The sequence below is a fragment of the Pagrus pagrus genome (assembly GCF_965226575.1).
Source record: "Pagrus pagrus genome assembly, chromosome: 7".
NCBI classification, from domain to species: Eukaryota; Metazoa; Chordata; class Actinopteri; order Spariformes; family Sparidae; genus Pagrus; species Pagrus pagrus.
In genome coordinates this window covers 31964443-31985329 of record NC_140191.1, presented here as the reverse complement: position 1 = coordinate 31985329, position 20887 = coordinate 31964443, and the positions used below count along the sequence as shown (strand labels likewise).

The following is a 20887-nucleotide window of genomic DNA, read 5'->3' as shown; positions in this document are numbered from 1 at the left end:
TCAAGGATTCATAAACTTAGACTGAAAAGTGACTCATGGTACATACCCCTGCCAAGGCCCAACGGTCCCATATAATTCAACCAAGCCAAATCCAATATTAAGTAAAACATTTAAATCTGCTAGATCCGGATTTTATTACAAGCCACATCAAATTGTACTCATAGATAACAGCCAATCTAAATACGACTGACTTTTGTCATCAAGACCCATGCATTATTCCCTGAGAAATTAGTGAAGATGTCAAGAAAAAACACCTGCAATGTTTTGCAATTTTAAAAATGCCTGGATTTTCCCCTGTATCCAGATCTTCACCAAAAGTTTAAGGGGTCTATTCGGGTCCAAGACCCATCCAAGCTTCTAGGAAACCACCTTGACAGAGGTTAAAAATCTAAAATGCATTCATGGTTCTCAAATTCAGTCTGTCCAATTCTGATTTAAAGACCAAAGTCAGGTCCAAACTTTTGAGGTGCTGAAATTTGTTTAATTCAGAGACCAAAATTCAAATGAAAATACGAACTTAACTTCCATAATCTTTTATTTAATGAATTAATTTAGCATTTGAACCATTAGTTAGACAAAAACATTGTCACAGTTCTGTCGTTTTTCAAGAGTTTTTTAGATCTTTCATCAGCCTCATAATGTATACCAACCCAGTCACCACAATAAATGTTGGCAATGTATGTTCCTGCAAACCGCGGACCCGAGGTTTGCAGAAACATACATTGCCAATGATTTAACAATTTAAATCATTACATGTCTTTATGTGGCAACTTAGCATTTCTTTAGCTTCAGTTTCCAATATTATCTTGTGACACCACTGTGCTCATGGTCTGGTTAGGTTTAGACACAAAAAACACTTGGTTAAGTTAGAAAAGATCATGTTTTGCTTTGGATGCCAAAACCACGGCTGGAGATGTTCTGAGGTCAACACACTCAGTTTTGTCACCACCAAACATGGCCTGAGATTTTCACATCTTCCCATCAAAAATATTAGTTTTTGTCATTACAAGCACAGCTTGAAATTGTTCCAAGGTGTCCTTAAAATATTTAGTGGTTTCACACTTGCTTCAAGCAAATGTTAAAATGCAGTCCTGAACTACGGCGACTGGCTTGGCAGCCTTCTCAACTTTAACTCTACCACCATTTCTTCCATGTCTTGATATGACAGCCGTAACCATTTAATGTCAATGTGATATGATGTTTTGTAAAAAAAAAAAGAAAGAAAAGTCACTATGTAACTAAGTCCTATAATATGTAATGTAAGGTGGAGAAAGACCATGAAATGGGGTTGAAAGCTTGAGATAAGTCAGTGTAGTTTCATTATTTTTTTCACTCTTGAATTTTCAGTCTGTGTTTTAGAAATTAAAAGACATGAACACCACTTGAAATCACTTACTTGATGTTGAAATATTTCATATTAATGTTCTATTTGTAGTGTTTAGATTTCACAACTAAATATCCAGTTGCTTATAAAATTCAACTTATTTGGCTGTTATTTGCTTCCTTAGGTTACTTAAAAAAAAACAAAAAACATTGTCTTGGGTGGAGGCTGAAATCACAGTGAGAGAGCTCTTGAAACTTGGACGAATATAAGCAAGACTGTGCATGACTAGATACCACATGAGGTGAGAGAGAAATGTGTTTTTTAATGAAGTGACCCTTTAAGTCCAAAGGCATCTCAATCTTTCCTAAGAGTTAGTCGCTGATAACTATTCCCTAGTTGGCTGGTTGCATGCTTACTTATACTGCATGCTTACTAATATCCCAGAATTAGCAACAAAGATTTTTATGTATTTGACTCCAAAGATAATTATTTAATTAATTTGTGATCAAAATACAATGACTGGTTTGAGTTAACCCCCCCAACCAAAGAAAAAAAAAACACCCAAACCCCTATGCTGAGCATAAAAACATGTGTGTAACTAACAATAAACTGTTTTAGATTTATTAAATGTGGATTTTAGCTTCTAGTTGCTGCCCAGAGTAGTGTTGTTTCTTTGAAAAGCCAGCAGATGAGATGTGCAGGGTTGACCAGTTGAGAAGATGTGGCTAAGGGCCAGAAAGCTGTGGGATTAGACTGGATGAACACACAGTGTCTGCATGGCACCGTGCTGGTCTGCACTGTAGAGAGGCTCCCCTGCCAGGCGGCTTGCCCCGCCCCCCAGAAAACTGTGGGATGTGCTGTTTGGTCATGACGTTACCTTGGGTACATGACAGTCAGCCCCAACCAGGCTCTGTTTGGGTGAACTCACTCCTCTGGGTGGGTCACCCCTATTTTCTGTTCTGGTTTCTGAGGTGGAACAGGATAAGAAGCTCGGAGCTGGTAACATGTTCCACTTTTAAAACATGCGTCTTATAGCCAGTCATTGGTCCAACATAGAACAAGCAGAATCCACTGCTAAAAGTACTGATGAATATGTGTTTGTGGTCATGCCTGCTACTTTAACTTTTGTTCTCTGTTGTGGTTTGATGAATGGGCAAAGTGGGTGGCTGAAGGCTGTGCATGGTTGACCATGCCTGACGGTGTGGATGGCTTGTGGCTAATAAAGGGTAAACAGAGAAATATGTTTTTAGGAGACCATGCGACTCGGTAACTTCTGTTTTAAGTGATAACATAACACTAACATGTTTTGTCATCTATCTACCTATCTATCTATCTATCTATCTATCTATCTATCCCGATTCTTAATGAATACACATGGGGAGAAACAGAGGGAGAAAAAGCTCATTATACTGACTGATACAAAATTCTTATCCAGAGCCCATGTAGTAATATCCTTTATACCATCATGTGCTTCACAAAGTGGTGAACCTCGGCCCATCCTTGCCTGTGAATGACTGAGCCCCTTTCACACCCAATCATGATACTGTCACCAATGAACCTGTTTACCTGTGGAATGTTCTGAACAGGAAAATACCCAGGATATTTTTTTGTTATGTGGCAATCACGCCAAGTGGTCAGTTTTTCTCATCTAGCCCTGAGCGTGTTTACATGAATTGGCAGTGTTTGCAGCAAATGACCAATCGAAACATGACCAAACATGGACAAGTCCACTGGGAGCACAGACCATCCAGTGTGCTGGAACACTCAATATTGGGAGAATTTAGCTCAATGGTTTTGATGAGCATTTGATTACGGGTCACTTTAAATATTGGGGGGATGTGACACTGACTGATGTGAACCACTTTCTAAGCACAAGTGCTGAATTTAAATCAGTCCTCTTCAGCACCAAAGACAAACATCAATAGCGTAACGTAAATCTATGTTTTTTTAAGTAATTATGGTCATAATTCATGACCTAGTTACTGGTAGCATGTGTATGTTAAACAGATGAGGTCAAGACAACAGATCCTTGGGAAACCACACATTTTGTTCACTTAAATGTGTGATTACTTAACACAAAGTAATGATTCCTTCAAATGAATGGTTCCTCAAATTAAATTCAGACCAATATAGGAGTGTGCCAGAAGGTCCCACAGTTCATTGATCATATAGTAATATATTTTGCCAGACTGTGTGGAATGCAGTACTGTGATCTAATAATAATAAAACTAACATTTACACAAACTACTGTATTTTGAGTGATATAAGCCTTCTTCTCACTCACTACATGTAGTAACAATATGCTGGCAGTTTAGCAAAAACTGTGTGTTACTTAACAATGTACAGTAAATTATAATGCAGATGTCCACTCGTCCCGTCAGTTTAAAAATGTAATATCAACATATTTTGGGTTCTAGGCAAAAATTGAATGAAATAAGAATTTATCTCCCATTCAAGTTTTATCATGGTGTTACAAAAGAGGTATAGGTGTAGTCTCATTGCTCCATGTGAACCATAAACACATTCAGCATGGTGTATACAAGTCATTAGTTGTTATCACTTAACGGGAACTTTACCAATGAGATAATCTTGCAAAACCATTAAGTACTCCTGGGTGAAGTAGTGACGGAGGAACCCAGGAAGCGTGTGCCCCCTCCAGCCTGTCATTCCCTCTCCGTTGCAATATCAATAGTAGCTTGAGCTGCCGTTGGCTGTCATGTCTTTCTCTGCTTGCTCACTCTACTAGACAGCTCACTCAGGGGACTGTGAGAAAGAAAGAAAGAAAGAAAGAAAGAAAGTTTGATGAAAAGTGAGAGTGGAGATTGAGTCTCTCACAAAGGGAGTGGAGCACAGAGTTCTTAACCTCCTATCTCTCTTACTCTTTATCAGCTTTCCCTCTGAGTGAATGTGCAAAATCCCTGCTTTCAATTGCTTAAGCCGCTTGAGTAGAATGGTCCTGATATAACCCAGGCCCACCTTTTTCCACCCGGACAACAAACCTCCCTGCCTCACTCCCACTCTACCCACGCACATATGCTCTGTCATCCTCTGCATACATTTTGCATAAATCTCGAATAAAAAACAGACATGAACTGAAGATTCAGTGCACTCTGCTGTAAGAAATAAAACATGGGATGGAATTAATTGATGCTGTGCTAAGCTATACAACTCCATGTAGAAAATGTGAGGGCTGGGTCAAACCAACCAAATGTCTGAACAAAAACAATTTATTTCATAGAAATTGCTGCAATCAGTGGCATCACTTGCCAAGATAACAAAAGGATGCAGGTCTTGTGAGCTCAGTTAGTTTTCAACCCTTTCTCTGGAGTGACGTGTGGAATGGGCCGTCTCTCCTTGGTAGCTCTGGTCCTCTTCTTGAGCTCAGAGTCTGTTTCAAGTTCATTCAGGTTAACAAATACTGTATTTGCTGACAAAAACTAAACCATAATACTTCAGGAATGACAGCTAACCTTTAGACTTCATCACAGTCTCAATAAAAAGTCTCAGATATCAGCCACACGGCTCTCGTATGCATCTACACCTCTCCTTTAGCACTCAGTCCCTTAGTGTCTACAATCCAGCCAGCTCATATTATATAAGGTCCCATTCCCTTAAAGCTTGGAAACCGATCAAAAATGACAAATGACAACCTGTGACAATAATTTGCTCCTCAAAAGATGGTTCATAAATTGTACAAATACTGCTCTAAATGTTTGTTTGGATAGGTGTTGACCAAGGTGCTTTGATTAGCAACCTTTTCAGAATTAAAAAGTTTCAGACTAGTTTCCAACTAGCTAGCATGTTCGTGTCTTCCCAGCTAGATTAAGCCCCGATGCTTTGAAGCAGATTTGACATAGTGCCAAGCCATGTAATTACAATGTCAAGTGATGCACATTGGCCCAAAAAGAGCTTTACCATACGCTTTCATCATGAAAGAACTAGTTGAAAATTGGTGGATACCTTTTTTTCAAAGTCACAATCCTGCGAAATGACCTGTTTCACTTTGAGAATTACTCATAGAGCATGCACAGTTTGCATTCATGCAAGTAATTTCTTTACAGCAGGAAGTGACTTTTGCGTGCCACGATGCAACTGACCGAGGAAGTATCCAGTTCTCCTTGATACATCTATGGCTACAGTATAGCTTGTCCTCTATGTAGCTTCCAGAAGATCTTATGTTGCAAATAGGTGCAAATTATTTTTCCTGTGCCAATTTCTGATGGTACTTTGTTTGTCATATTTAAAAATTGAAGAGAAATCATGTTGGAAACATTAGTAGTAGAAGAAAAAATTACAGTGAACTAAAGACACACCGTCAGACCGTCCAGAGCACATAGAAGTGTGATTCACATCACCAGTAAGATTAAATACCAATCATCAAGTTCAACCATGAGGCTGCCCACTCTGCCCACTGTGTGTTTGTGTCTGCGTGTGTGATCCAGGCAGCAGATGCAGAGGCCTAGCTTGGCCTGGGTGCTGCCCCCTTTCTGGCCTAGTGCTGTACCAGACCTCACGCCTTCCTCTGCTCCTCTCGTTCAGGATCTGAGCTCATGCCGAAAGCCCTCTCCACCAGAATTGTAGGAGGAATCTGGTGGTTTTTTACTCTCATCATCATCTCCTCCTACACGGCAAACCTGGCTGCCTTCCTCACTGTCGAGAGGATGGAGTCACCCATCGACTCTGCTGACGACCTGGCCAAGCAGACGAAGATAGAATACGGGGTGGTGGAGGATGGCTCCACAATGACCTTCTTCAAGGTTGGTTGTAGCTAGATATAATTAAACTGACAACAGTCTGTTCTAGTGTCTACTGTAATGTTTACTGCTCTGTATCACACAGTGATAGACAGATACAAAATATGGGTATGTCCAGGATTATGCTTGAGTTTGAGATGGTTGTTATTTTTGCAGTGAAATTAAACATGTCAAAGCTGCATGGTAAATATTGGTAAATGGTAATGTTCCTTTTCAATGAGAAATACACTTTTTTTAAGACAGAAAAGCTCAAATTCTTACTAATAAAAATGAAGAGGGTTAGATCCCACTGAGTTATCAACTCCATGTAGCATAATTAATACAGAAATATTGAGCACTACAGTATGTCTGACATTAAGTAAGAACAATACTCGAATCCAAAAAAGTCAACTATTTCAGTTCAGCATTATCCTCCCTTCTGCTGTCTGCATGTTAGCGTTCTCAAAATCCCTGTCCCTAGTACATTGCTGTGAATATAGGCCTGGCTATATTTAGTATGTAGTTTTTGAAAAATTCCACAGAGGTTTTTTTTTTTTTTATGTTAGAGGTGGAAGCAAAGTTTGTTGTGGAAACTGTCAAGACGTGGCAAAATCTTTGATTTCACACATTTAGCATGCTTTAGTTGGTCAAAAAAATTGATTTTCTTCTAAAAACCTGCATTTATTTAACATGACAAATATCAGATTCACTCTAGCTAGCACGTTATTGAAATGAAGTTGTTCTGAATCCAATGGTACCGAGCATTCAATTGAAATCCTTTTAGTTTTTGATATACAGCCATATCTATATCATATTGTATTCAGTGTTAAGTCGGGGCAGGCAGAGCCTGCCTGAGATTATGTTTATTTAATTACAAATTAGTAATGGAATTTGCACCAATCAAGGAACAATTAAGTACCAAAAATCAATTCACATAAAATGAATCGCAGGCCTTGGACGACTGGAGTGTCTGTGGCCCAGAGACTTTTATCCACTGAGGCCGGTTGGTATTCCAGCCTTGCCTTTAAGAATAATTTGTATCATACATCTCATTCTGCAGAAGATGCGGTGCATGTCCGTCTCAGTGTCTCAGCCTAAAGTCTAGTAGTTTTTTCTAGTCTAGAAAAGTGTGAGTTTGTAGGAGTTTCTATTTTCTTATTGTTTATTCATCATTACGTGATCACTGATAAGTAATCCGATCGCCAAGGGCACTGGGAATAGGAATATATATGGTAGTAATGTCACAAGAAGCCAGTGAAAGTCTAGTATGGACTACTTGGGATGAAGAAATGTAACAGCCTCTTCATTAATGGTTGAAAGCATAAACCAGCAAAAAATGACAATTATCAACATAAATCACCATGTTCTGAACAGACACAATACAATCATTAATTACTGTGAGGCACCTTTGGGAGAACCCCTGAAGACAAGGGCTCCAGTTCTGACCCTTTGACAGCTTGCGTGTCAGGAGAAAGCCTGTAGTAATGACCATTTTCATTATGGCACTCTACAGTTACAGTCGCCTGGATTATCCCCTCCCATCCGTATGTATATTATGTATATTATTCTGAAATGGACAATATGTGTGTGTTTAAGCACATGAAATAAGTTAATGAAGATCTTTCTGTTCTGATTGAAATATCTATCCCCAATGCTTCCCAGTAGCTCAGTTGGTAGAGCATGTGACCCAAATGCAGACACCCTGCAGAGGCCGAGGGTTTGAGCCCGACCCATGGTGTCTCGATGCATGTCATCACCCTGCCTTCCATCATCTCCCCAGCCCCCCGCCAAGAGAAGTGAGACTTCTCCCCCCACCGACTTGTTGTATAGTTTCATCAGAGATTTTTTAGTCTCCATAAACAAAATGGCATGAACTTCTGTTTCATAAGCTTTCTCTATTTTAGCTAAGTACTAGACTAAAAATGTTCCTCATAGCATATTAGGGGACGAATAGGCAGTGTAGTAACAGATTCTTGCTTTATGTGTATAACCTCCCAAGATACGCAGAGGATGTTTGTGAACACACTTTTATAAACTGATTGCATCTCTATTATCACCCACCACTGCGTGATGACTATATGATAAAGATATCAGAAAAATGATACAGCACAGTGACAATCATTTCTGCTGAAAATGTGTCAGTGTAATAGTTTATGCGTCTTGTAACCACCCACACCCAGTGAAACATTCAAAACAAATACTTCAAATACAAATATGATCACGGACCGAGCATGTTTAAAGATTATAGACCATATCATGAGGTCATCAATATTATGCTTCAGCTTTTTGTTTTTCAACAGTACTGCATGGAAGTGAAAGTAATATGGCAGGGGAAATTTATGATTTAACAACAATGGGACAAACCATTACAGTATAAGAGCCAAAAAAGTGTTTTTGGTTTTTTTTCTTTTTCTAGTTTGTTATTGTAGGTATATAAATGTAATTTCTTATGGTGTTAGATTACTAGATTACTAATAAAGTCTGCAGATATGTAGTAGCCTAAATCTGTCAGTGGAAAATATTATTCTTCGGCAGGTATTTTAGTTATAACAACCTCAAGCTAGCTAAGCATTTCTGTGTTTATATGTGCAGTATTTATTCAGTTTGGGAAATCTTATAACTCATTACGGATCGGTTAGGGCCCCATCACGGAGCAACAGGAAGTTTTAAGAGGCTTCATCTGTAAGTGTTCATGGGCACTATGCCCAACATCATGTTGTTGAGTTAAAAATCTGAGATGTGAGTTGAGTTAAAAACTCTCCCTCGCCATGTCCGTCTCCCATCATACATGGTGGCGCCACAGTTTTTCAGGCTGACTAACATCTTTTTCTGTGGCTATGAGTGTGGTGTTCAGTGACATTATTCCCTGTTCGGGAGTTAATGCACCTCTACACCTATACACTAAAGCCAGGGAGAACAATGGTGTCTGTGTCTTGATTCCCTTTCTGTATGCTAAACATTAAGGCATTGCTGGAACTGGCTCTGGCAGGTTCACCACCAATAACTTGAAGGACAGGTACTTCCATATTCAGGTGGGACTGGAACACAAGAAGTTCCTGTGTTCAGGGAATAATATATGAGTACAATCGAGACAAAACTTCCCACAATAACAAACCCCACCACCTTTGCAAACATTCGAAACACTTTCTACACACATTTTGACATCTGAGAGCTCTCCCCTTTCGAGAGGCTATGCACCCTTCCCTTCACACTAAAGGATGTCTGACAGCTGCAGGGCAGGTGCAAACCTGGCAAGGCACCAAGACCAGATGGCATCCCAGCTAAGGTGCTCAAGCTCTGTGCCATGGAGCTCTCTTCCATCCTCCACTCTATCTTCTGCATCCATACCCACCCTCTGGAATCCATCCACCATCATACCACTACTCCAAAGAACACACCTTTCAGAACCCAACCACAAACAAGTGTACAAAGGATGCTGTGCTATGTCTCCTCCACTCCCTAATCCTACAACCACAATCACCAGGCAACTTGGCTTCTTTTGTTGACTTTAACTCAACTGCCATCTGCCTTCAACCCAAATCAGTGCAACCACATAATCAAGAAACTTCACCATCTCAACATCCCTCCACTCCTCATCCACTGGGTTCAAAATTTCCTCAGCAACAGACCACAGGCTGTAATGCATCATCATCACCCATCATCACCCATCATCACGTATCATCACGTTTCATCACCAACACTGCAGCTGCTCAGGGCTGTGTCCTCAGCTCCTTCCTTTACACCCTGTAAACAAATGACTGGACGTGCCCTTCACCCTTCATCACATACTTCAAATACTCTGATGAAACTGCCACACTTGCACTACCTAATGACAATAATTCCTTTACAGCCTATCAAAACTCTATTTCTCACTTTATGTAATGGTGCAGTGATAACTACCTGCAGCGGATACCCACCTCCATCCATGGCAATGTAGTTTATCAAGTGAGCAGCTTCAAATATCTCTGACCCATTAATTAACTCAGTTTTGAGCACTCCTATCTATAAAAAAACGCATGAAAAAACTCCATTTCATATGTAAAGTCAGAGCTGTATATCAACCTAGCCCATGATGCACAGATTTTGCTCAGCTCATTTGCCCTTGCACATCCAGTTTCTCAGACATGAACCACAAAGCCATCACACATAGCACTCACAATAGTACTGACCAACTCCTCAAACAACATTTCACATTACTACCATTTGGTCAGCGATACAGGGCTTTAAAATAGAGAGAAGCTTGCTTCAGCTAGAGTTTTGTCCCTTCTGCCGACTGGCAATGTTGTGAGCTAGGATTTATGAATGTTTACATGATGATTTTATATATTGTCTTTGTCTGTGTGTTGCTGTGTGTATATTGGTATAAATCTATTCTAGGTTGTACTGGCGGTAAAAACATATCTCCCTCTGGGCCAACAAATCTAACACTATATTCATTATTTTATACTTGTACTAGTTTCAAATGATCAAATGAGTATGCACCAGTTTTCTGTAACTACTTATCCTGTTCAGCGTCATGAGGGGCTAGAGCCTAAAGTGTACCGGATTGGTCACCGATCTATCACTGGACTGCCACAGATACTGTAGATATACTAACACATTCACTCCTACAGGCAATTTCCACATCACCTCACCCCATGTCTTTGGACTGCAAACTCCATAACAGAAGTGCTGGGCGGCCGGGTCATGTTCAACCCGGAACGTTGTTGCTATGAGGCACCGTGATCAAATACTACCTTTTTGCCAGTGAAATAGCCTGAAACCATGTAGCAGTGACAGTTCTGCCACTGCCAAAGCTCTGCTTGGTAATCCCCTCAGTGTGGGATCATATAGAATACCTGCTGCATATCATGTCACGTTAATCCAGCCAAGTTTCAAAACTTCCCCTGCATTAGATGTCTTTGCTCCAAGTTTCTCAAAGTCCCCCCCCCCCTCTCTCTCTCTTTCTCACTCTCACTCTCTCTCAGTCTGTCGCTGGCACTCGGACAGCTTTGAGATTTAGCTTTTATTCACACCTCATTTTCATCCATCTGTGCAACAAGCACACATGGATTCACAGGTAACTGTGTGATTAATATGTCTCTGTGTGTTTCGTCTTCACACTGAAACATACTTGCACCAATTAATTACAAAACTGCTGTGGTAATATTTGCACAGTCTCTTTATCATTTCACACTGCAACTTAATAAAAACAACAATTGGTGTAAGAAGCAGCATATTTGCTTGTTAATCATCCTACCTATGCTGAGGTCCCTCTGCAGCCATTCAGTTTAGAGCCTCGGGTCAGACACCCTTAGTCCAAATCATTTGTGTATTATGGGCTAGGCTGGTATACATACACAGGATTATACCAGTGTGGATTATAGGTATTCTCAATTGTTTGGATGCACGAGTTTCAGAGAGAAACTCCATTTTGCAAATAGAAAATATGTGCTGCAAACATTTCATACCTTCTACACAATCACACAGTGTGGACTAACATGAAATGCTTATCTATAAAATGGACAAAAGACAGTCAGTTTCAACACATACTAACACAATTTCACACCTGCTTTTATTATGGTGATGAAAAATGAGAAAATAAAATTAACAAAATGCTTTTGGCAGACTGGATACTGCCTTATATCTTTATTTCAGGTGCCTGATATTCATCCACATCACACCCAAAGTAATATCCTCCCTTGCATCAAAAAGCTTTGGGTGACAAATCCAACTCTAGAGCATAACTCTTGAGAATGTTATGAGCAGAGGACTCACATATTCAGCCCAGATGCCAGAATAAGATGTTGCCACTTATTCGTTCGCTTTTGCATGTTAACATACCATATTGACATTTGTACAGTCTGTGCCATATTGCATTCACATTTTTGACCTGGCTTTTGAGGCAAAGGTGGAGGGGATGGTGATGGAGTTGAACTAGGTATGAAGGCTGCAAAGTCGGTCCCTACAGTTTAAGACTTTGTTTTAAAATTTGTAAGTATGAAACAATTTGTTTGTCACGAGACCTCGGGACAATTTCTAGCTGTTTATGACAACAAAAACAGGATATTTTTCGATGAAAAGTCAGAAAATCTCCAGCCATGTTAGTGCCCACCCATAAAAGGGTGTTTCTGAGAAGACCATGGAATAACTGTGAAAAAGTGAAAGAAAAAATCATTGAAGTTCATTTAAATGAAATGATATATATCCACCTTATTCTTAGGGCTGTTGCCATAGATACAATTATGGGTGGGACTTCCTGTGGGATAGAGGAAGTAGCGGTAAACTAGGAAGACTTAAATCAGTGGATAACCATCAACAGCATTGTTTTTCTAAAATAACGTTGCAATTAGCGTACATCTATATTTTGTGTACTGGCTTTTTATGAAACGTTAACTTTTCCATAAATGTCCTTGCGGAGTTCTGGCACCTGTTGCGTGGTTCGTGGCTGTACAAATAACCAAACCAAGCTAAATTTGTGGCTCGACCGACAGTGTTTTGAACTTTCCCAAAGCGCAAAAAGGGATTGTTCCTGTGTTCAGCGTTAAAGTTTCCATCGTGTACCTACAAACAATGAAACTAAAAGAGCATGGCTGAAAAACCTTAAGTTGAAGAGACCACCGAAAAGTTTGTATGTATGCTCATTTCATTTCGTGGACAAAAAGCCAACAGAGGAAAAAACCTGCATACTTCTCTGTGGCTTGGTTACGAAAGACCACCAGAGAAGAAAATCGGGTCCTGAAAAGGAGTGACAACAATGTCAGGAGACAATCAGGTATGAATTCAGATGTACAGGAAATAGAGAATTGCTGTGTTTTCCAGTAATGTAGTTGTAGTTAATAATATTACTTTCTGTGCAGTTTAAAATGTGGCAGATTAAGTATTTAGATCTTTTACTCAGGTACTAAGTAGTAAAAGTCTTACAATTTGACAATTCCGTGCTCTGGTACATGTAAAAGTCTGGTACGCTTCAAAGTATTATTAACTGTATGATGGCATAATTTACTGTAGGCGATAAGATGCATCGTATCAAGGCATTGTATTTCATAGCATCATAATGTTTTTAAAATCTTAAAAATTAAACTAATGTAGTGCAATAGTTATCTCTGAAAATTCATGACGCTGAAAAATGACGTTGCACAAAATTGAAATTCTCAGGATTCTCTTACAATAATACAACTATCAGAAAACAAACATTTTACCTTCAACAATATTGCAGCTGCATGGCTGCAAGATCGCCCTTGTCCTGCTACCCAGCTGTTTGCATTTCACCTGACGCTGAGACTAAAACTCAGGCCTGGTGATGTGGGACTTGAAACCTCTGACCAGGTTCTATGTCGGCCTTTAGGTACATAAGGTTGTCACCCACCTCCTAAAGCAAAACGTGACCTACTTATTGCTGTGTAGGTACTGATATGCCCCGGGGCTTTTTAAATTATTCATAGTGTCACCGTTGGTTGCAACGGAGTCAATGAAATAGCTAAATATACTATATGTTATATACAAGTCTGTTTTTTATTTGTGCTCTCGACATCAATGAAAATGAGGGCTTGCCCTCAATGATTTTTCGAGATTTAAATAGAAGTTGAATTAATTCCTATTTGGCCACTTTTTTTGGTTGTCCTCCCATCCCTGGAAAGTGGAAGGCAGCGACACGATAATGTCACAATTTTAATTGTGATAGATGGTGTCCCCACGTGTCTGATCATGTCAAAAAGGAGGCCTAGCATTAGCCGTTACCATGGAAAACGCTAGTTCCAGTTTGGGCAGAAGTCCTATACAATGAAGGTGAATAGACTCAAAAAAAGACTCTCAATAAATTCAACAATATCTCTATGGAGAATCAGTGCCCCCCATACTCCAAACATAACTCTGTTAAAATTGTTTACAATCATGTAAGGTACAACTTGGAGGTTGTTATGCTGCTTATACAGTAGCCGTCTGCCAACGAAATGCCACATGTGCTCATCCTTGTAATATATTCATTACTTATATGAGTAAATTTGATTTCTCTTTTCAATAAAGTTCCTCGTCCTCATTTTTGTTGCTTGGCAACATCTAACTAAACATGGGTGTGATAAGTTCTCAGTTTTTCAACTGACAATTTTTCAAATTGGGAAAGAATTAGAAATGTACTAATTGCAGTTCTCTCTCTCTCTCTCTCACTCTCTCACACACACACACACACACACACAGTTCTACCTGTGACTTCTCATCTCTTTACATTCTGTGTGTTTTCGGTCAAGTTTTCTCTTCCTTGCAGCTGCTCTTCCCTCAGATCTCAGATATTTGGTATGGGGGTCCAGATCCACACAAATATCTAACACATTCGAAAGTCAAGTCAAGTCCCTTTTTAAATATATAGCCCAGTACCACCAGATCACAATTTGCCTCAAGGGGATTTATAATCTGTACAGCATACAACACCCTCTACCCTTAAACCCTCTATTTAATAGGGTAAAGTCATTTTGCCTGGTTCTCAACAGGGATTTTTTAAATAGTTTTTTGTGTTTATGGGGTAATATGGACCTCATGGAAACTGTGTGTTGGACTATCTTATCTGGAAAAAAAACAACTAAAATACATAGTTGTTGTCATAAATGAAAATTAATTTAGGTGTTAATGCTGCTTTGTTTGAGCCCCACCAGCCACTCAGGCTCAACTTATCTGTTTAGTCATTAATTAAAGATAAAATACAATGTATAACAAAACAAAAGACATAAATAACTTAAGCCTACAAAACCATAGCTTTTAAAATGAGATGCCTTTTTGGCATCATCCCTTGCTCATCTTTTTCTAAGTTTTAATTTATCCTCCACTGCGTAAACATATTCTGTCCACACATCCTGTCTGAGGTGTTTGAAACACACTGTTGAGATGATGGATGGGGTGTTTTGATTAGACTTATCATCAGTCTTGATTCAGTGCAGCACAGTCTCAGATTCTGTGCACACGCATCACAATCACTATTCAAACCCAGGAAAAAAACTGACAAAATATCTATTGTTTGGGTAATTATTGACTTCTGCTGTAAAGTACAAGTCTAATGTTGGCTAATTATGTAAATGTCTGCACAGGATAGTCTCTGAAGCATTGAAGCGTGTCACTTGTCTTCCTAGCAGGGACATTCCCTCTGGACTGTCACTACAATAACACTGAATAATTTAATAAGCAAACACACACCACTGCTGTGTATTGCTTGTTAGCTAATAAAATCACATCTTATTAAAGGCAGTGCTGTTTTTTCACCTTGTCTGTGTAAAGGGGTGATGGCCATCAGAGTCAGCGGCAGAGACAGTAGCCCTTTACATAGCCGTAGCACTGAGCTCCATGTCCCCAGGCTATACAAGCCTGAATTGTTTTGCGTTTGCCAAAAGACAAAAGGGAGGAACTCCAGCATGGTGATTAAATCAAGCAGATAAAACCTATTGAGATGATGTGCTTGATACCAGAGAGAGGAGACAGGTAGGGGATGGAAGAGGGGATGGGGAGGAAAAATCATATTTTTTCTAACTATTCCAACTCAAGGCTCTGTGATCCAAAGTGTTTATGATCACATGAATAAAATCCACAAGGAAAGACCAGCATACTGCATATATTAATAATAATGGATGAATATTTCTCCAACTGCAGTTTCTATGAATCTACATTTAATAAGTCATTCCCCTTTTCATAACATTTAACTAAAGACTGACACTATCGGTAAGTATTGTTTAACTGCATCGTCAATGTTAATCAAGATAGAAAGACAGGAGTCTCCTGGATCAGTTGATGTTATGGCCATGAAATATAACTATTTCAATTTTACACCTGATAAAACATGTCAGTTTGGGTTGGTGCATGGCTCTAAATATTACAATACCCAGGAGCATCAGCCGCCATTGCTATAGAGAAGAAGCTGGTCACAGATGAGAGTTGTACCAAATCTAGAATGGTTTGTCGTTTCAACTGGAATAATTATAATAATAATAAAATAATAATAAAATGTCCAAACTTGACCCCATTCACATGGTAGCCATTTCCCTCCAACTTTGTGCTCAGGATGGGAAGCTGTAATGATGGAATAATGTTGTGCTCCTGTGTTGCAGATTGCAGGTCACATAAATGTAGGGAATCTGACAAATTGTAATTATTTTATTACTAAGAGGTTCAGTAGAAATTGAAAACTTAATGGACAATGAAAATCTGGAGGGAATTAGGCCATATTTTGAGGTAAAACTACATAGTCGATAACCCATTATGTAACATTAGCATTCAACCGCTTCCTAGCTAACATCACTGTTTGATTACATCCAGTGTTTTAGTCCCAGGCCTAAACAAATGTGTCCAAGATATGGGTTGATACTTAAAAACTAATTTTTGCCTGTTACAATTTGTAGGTGGTTGTTAAGTTGGACCCAAAAGCAGAAACCAAGACAGGAAAAAGGTAGACAGGATTAAAAACAAAAAGGTGAGCTTTATTTCACAAAAACTGAAAATAAATGAATAAATAAAATCTCCAAAACCAAGAAAAGCAAAATGTCAAAAACACAAAGTATCAACACAAATGCTAAAACGAAGTACAACCAAAAGCAAAGTTTAAACACAAAACTAGAAACATACCACGTGGAGAAACGTGGAGACACTGGAAAAACTCAGGAACAGGCTCAGGTGACACACAGGTGATTGACACAGGAGAGTAACACAGGACAAACGGACAAAGACATCAGGGAGCACACAGACTATATACACACTGACTGACAAACAAGACACAGCTGAACATAGAAAAAGGGCGGGAAATTCACACAAAGGGAGGAACTGAAAAGCAACACATGACACGAGGGTAAAACTTCAAAGTAAAACAGGGAATCACAGAAACACAAACGGACAATGACAATGCCTTTCCTATCTTATCATTTCATATCGTACAACACACTTAAACAGTGATGTTAGTTTGGAAGTGGAATGTTAGCTGTTGTCTAACAGAAGCTAATGCTGTTTTACCTTGATAAATGTTCACTATCCATTGTCTTTTCATTCATTTGCTTAGCAAGCAGTGAAATGATAATGATTTGTCAGATTCCCTGTGTTATACGGCTTGCAATTTGGAACACAGCAGTGCCACAGTTGACAACTCAGAGGAAAAAGGCCGCTGTGTGAATATGGTCAATTGTCTTTTCAGTTGCAGGTCAGTCGGGAAGTGCAAAAAGTCAGATTGATGTTTATATGACTTGCAACCTGGAATTCAGCAGCAAAATGGGCAAACACTCCCCGCATGAACAGCACATGAAGTGTTGCTTTTTATTTCAGTGTCCATGTTAACAGGTTAGAGCAGACACACTGCCAGCTTGAGTAGCGTGGCTCATGCGTGTCAGGCGAGGCTGCAGCAATGTGTCATCTAGAGATTCAGAGTCTCGCCTGTTTTTACCGCAGCACATGCGCAGTTCTGGGCAAACAAAGACTTTTAGACAGTCATATTGACATCATACCAACGTCTCACTACAGTGATGTCTGTATCTGTAGAATCTGTCACTGACATGAAGAGAATACACACAACAGGTGAAGGGCAGTACCTATCCAGCACACTTTTTTTTCTTTCCCTCCCTGTCTTCCCCTTTTTTAGCTAAGGTAAAGAAAAGTGACATTGTCATGTTTATTGATAATTATCAAAGGCAAACCCATGTAAACAGATAGGGCTGGCAGGAGCCGCGCTGCAGCAGCAACGCTGCCTGTGTGGACACACGCAAGTGAGCAGCAGCAGCTCAGTAATGCAGCCACTAAAGACGCAGGATATGTGTTCCATCCGTAACATTATACCAGCATTCGAGCTTCCCAGTGTGACATCAGAGGAAAATGGCCGCCGTGGTCTATTGACCCAAAATCTCAAAGTTAAATTGTTTTGGAAGTTGAATCTCCTCTTCTCAGGCTCATAACATTAACAAATCAGAACACATAGCCTACTGCTGGAATCACAGAAACAGCGGAACCTGCAGTTGAAAAGGGCAAACAAGTGGTATACTGTAAGTTGTCTAGGTGTAACCAAACCAGTGGCAGTAATCAGTAGTGTTATATAAAAGAAACTACAAATAACTTTCATTGTTTTTTGGTTTTTGGTTGTTTGTTTTTTTAAGTCCTATGGACAAAGGCAGTCAGCATATGAGCACCATTTGTTTTGTAAGTGAATGAACAACAAACAAAACTTATTTTTCATACTTTTTTTTTTCAAACTAAGCATGATGCATGAGGTGATGTATCTGTTTGTGGCTATGTAAGATTAATAACAGTAGAATGACAATTTTGAGACTCTTTGAATCTCTTTCACAATTCAGCATTTTATCCAGTTTTAAGGAATGATTTATGATTGACTTTTTATAAGCTTGTCATTTTACCTACATGTTTTAATCAAGTAAAAGGTGTTGTCATCAAAAGGCAGTTTATTTTTAGCCTGGAGGCAAAGCTAGCATGTCCTCTTTACTGAAGATTTTAAGCAATTTTATTTTTGGATTACCTCTTGAGCACAGAAAATGAGGACATTTTCTCCAGCCTTTGTCCTATCTTTCCTACACATCTTACTGAGTGGCTACTGAGACTATTGCCTAAACTACATTCAGTATGGTGCTGTTTGGCTCTTGTGAATTTGCCATCTCCAAGTTGAAGTTGGACATATCTTGCCTGAAAACAAACTGGATGAGAGGGATGAACTGATCCTGGGATTTTCCACTGTTGCAGCAGCCCAGTTGAAGCGCATCTCCATCCCAACCTCTACTAACCTTCGCGGTAACATGGAATCTGCTCCTGCTTCACTCTCTAGTCTGTGGGAATGACAATACAACTCTTTCTTGGTCGGGCTCAATGGCAGCTGGTGGTGAGCCGGTTTCTGCATCAGTTCTGCACCTGAGGGAATCCTGCCCCACTCCATCTCAGCCTGAGCCCTGGAGTCTGGTGATGGGAAGATGATCCTGTGGCTTTTTGGCTACTCGACCCTCTGAAGTCCTGCAACTTGAAAATAAGTTTCAGGCAATGGAAAACATGCCCATCTTCTCCGACTCCAAATAAAGGCTCGTCTTCTGGCTCTGGTGCCACTCAGGACATCAATGATGCAATTCCAAAATGCACCCAGGACTACCCTTGCATCTCCAAAGTCATTGCACATATCGGTTAAATGACATCCAGTCAACAATGGTCTCAGAAAGTCAAAGATGACTTAATTCATTTGATAATTTGCTGCAAGTGGCAGGTAAACACTATGTCACTCTAGATTCTCGAGCTGAACGGGGCAGTGTGTTTGAAGGGGAAAGGTAGCTAACAATCCGCTCACCACCGTCAGCAATGCAGACATGCCAGCGCTCATGTATAAATGCTCCCTGCGCCATATGACAGTTGTGTAGGTTACGGTGTCGGCTCTGCATCGAGCCAACGTGCAACCATAAATCAGCCTTGATTATAACACCAGAAGCCAAGCTTGGTGGATGACTTAAAAATTCCAGTCCATTCTGTTTGAGCAATAGCTTAATTTTATTTCAAGTTTAAGCACAAAAATAAGTTATTTGTCATAACATTGTCAGGAAAGATCATAAAAATAAATATATATAAATCATTTTGATAATAACAAAATATCACACACCTACTAAAGTTTAGAATGTCAATTTATTAAGATATTGGCATATGCGATTAATTTTGATCAATTAATCACAAAGCTTATAATTAATTAGATACATTTTTGAATGACTTGACAGCCCTAGTTATTTTTTAGTTTGTCGTTATACGTTGTTGTCTTTATTCTGTCTGCTTATTGATGTTTTAATTTATTACTGTTTTTACTTAGTCTGTTTTTGCTTGTGTTATTCTATATATAACTTTGCCTGCTTTTTTTGTGTCTATACTTTATTTCTTGTGCTCTCGCCTCTGATCTGTTGCCTTTGTGCTATATAAATACATTTGCCCTGCTTTCCTTCATTGGTACATTCACATTGGCCATTGTCTATCGCTTCATAACCTCAGTATCATGTGGCCTTATTCATATTTTTAAGATGAGATAATCCTTTATTGATCCCTAGAGTGGAAATTCAGGTATTTGTATGTCTTTCTCTAAATTTCCCTGCAAGGGTCATTAAGGTTTCAATCCATGTCATGTAAAGTTCGACATTAAAGCCGATTTTAAAAAAAACAAAAAAAAAAAAACAACATGATTCCTTTTCTGCACTACATTCTAGTATCTGATCTGCTTCTGTAACAGTCAACTTTCTTGCAGGTCGAGCTGACAAAGCTGCAAATGTGACTATGAGTGCAGAATTGGTTTTCCTTTTATAGCCACTTGTGTTTAGTGTCAACAGTGTATCATAAACAGTTCGTATGGCATGAGAGAATGCTTCATAAAAGCAAAGTTGTTGTTTGTGCTGACAAAAACTGTGCGCCATTTCCCTCCGCTCTCCGGATTCTTTTGATTAGGGTCCTTTGAAAATTATGCAAACCACTTTTGCAAGCAGCGAGCACCGAGTCTTGACAAGGACCAACAGAGTGTGTGTTGTTGATGACAATTCAAGGTTACACTCTCACACACATGCACACACACACACACACACACACACACACATACAGTTTAAATGCTGTTTGCACAAAAGCTAAACCACATTGTGTGTACTCACTCAGTTTCACAAAGATAAAATGTGTTCAGAAACACATAAGCTAAGACATAGTCACATCTACAGTAGGAATACACACAGTTGCACAGATGTGATCACACGCACCAACACACATGCTGTTAGTAATCCACTTCCTCTCCTTTTTACTCTAAAGAAACTGGAAATGTAAAGCACATGACTTCCTGTTGCAAAGGATTTTTTTCTCCTGCAGAAAGAGATACTTGGTGTTT

General features: G+C 39.4%; 1 protein-coding gene across 4 annotated transcripts in view; it reads left to right on the top strand.

Annotated features, from left to right (window-relative positions):
• Positions 1-20887, top strand: part of grik2 (glutamate receptor, ionotropic, kainate 2) — a 303295-nt gene that overhangs the window by 225171 nt on the left and 57237 nt on the right. For 3 of the 4 annotated variants that reach the window (XM_084357024.1, XM_084357025.1, XM_084357026.1), the window contains exon 14: positions 5864-6081. In XM_084357024.1, coding sequence (XP_084213150.1) covers positions 5864-6081 — 218 coding nt within the window. Of the gene's footprint in view, positions 1-5863; positions 6082-20887 lie in introns of those variants that run through there. The other variant, XM_084357027.1, reaches the window with a different exon arrangement.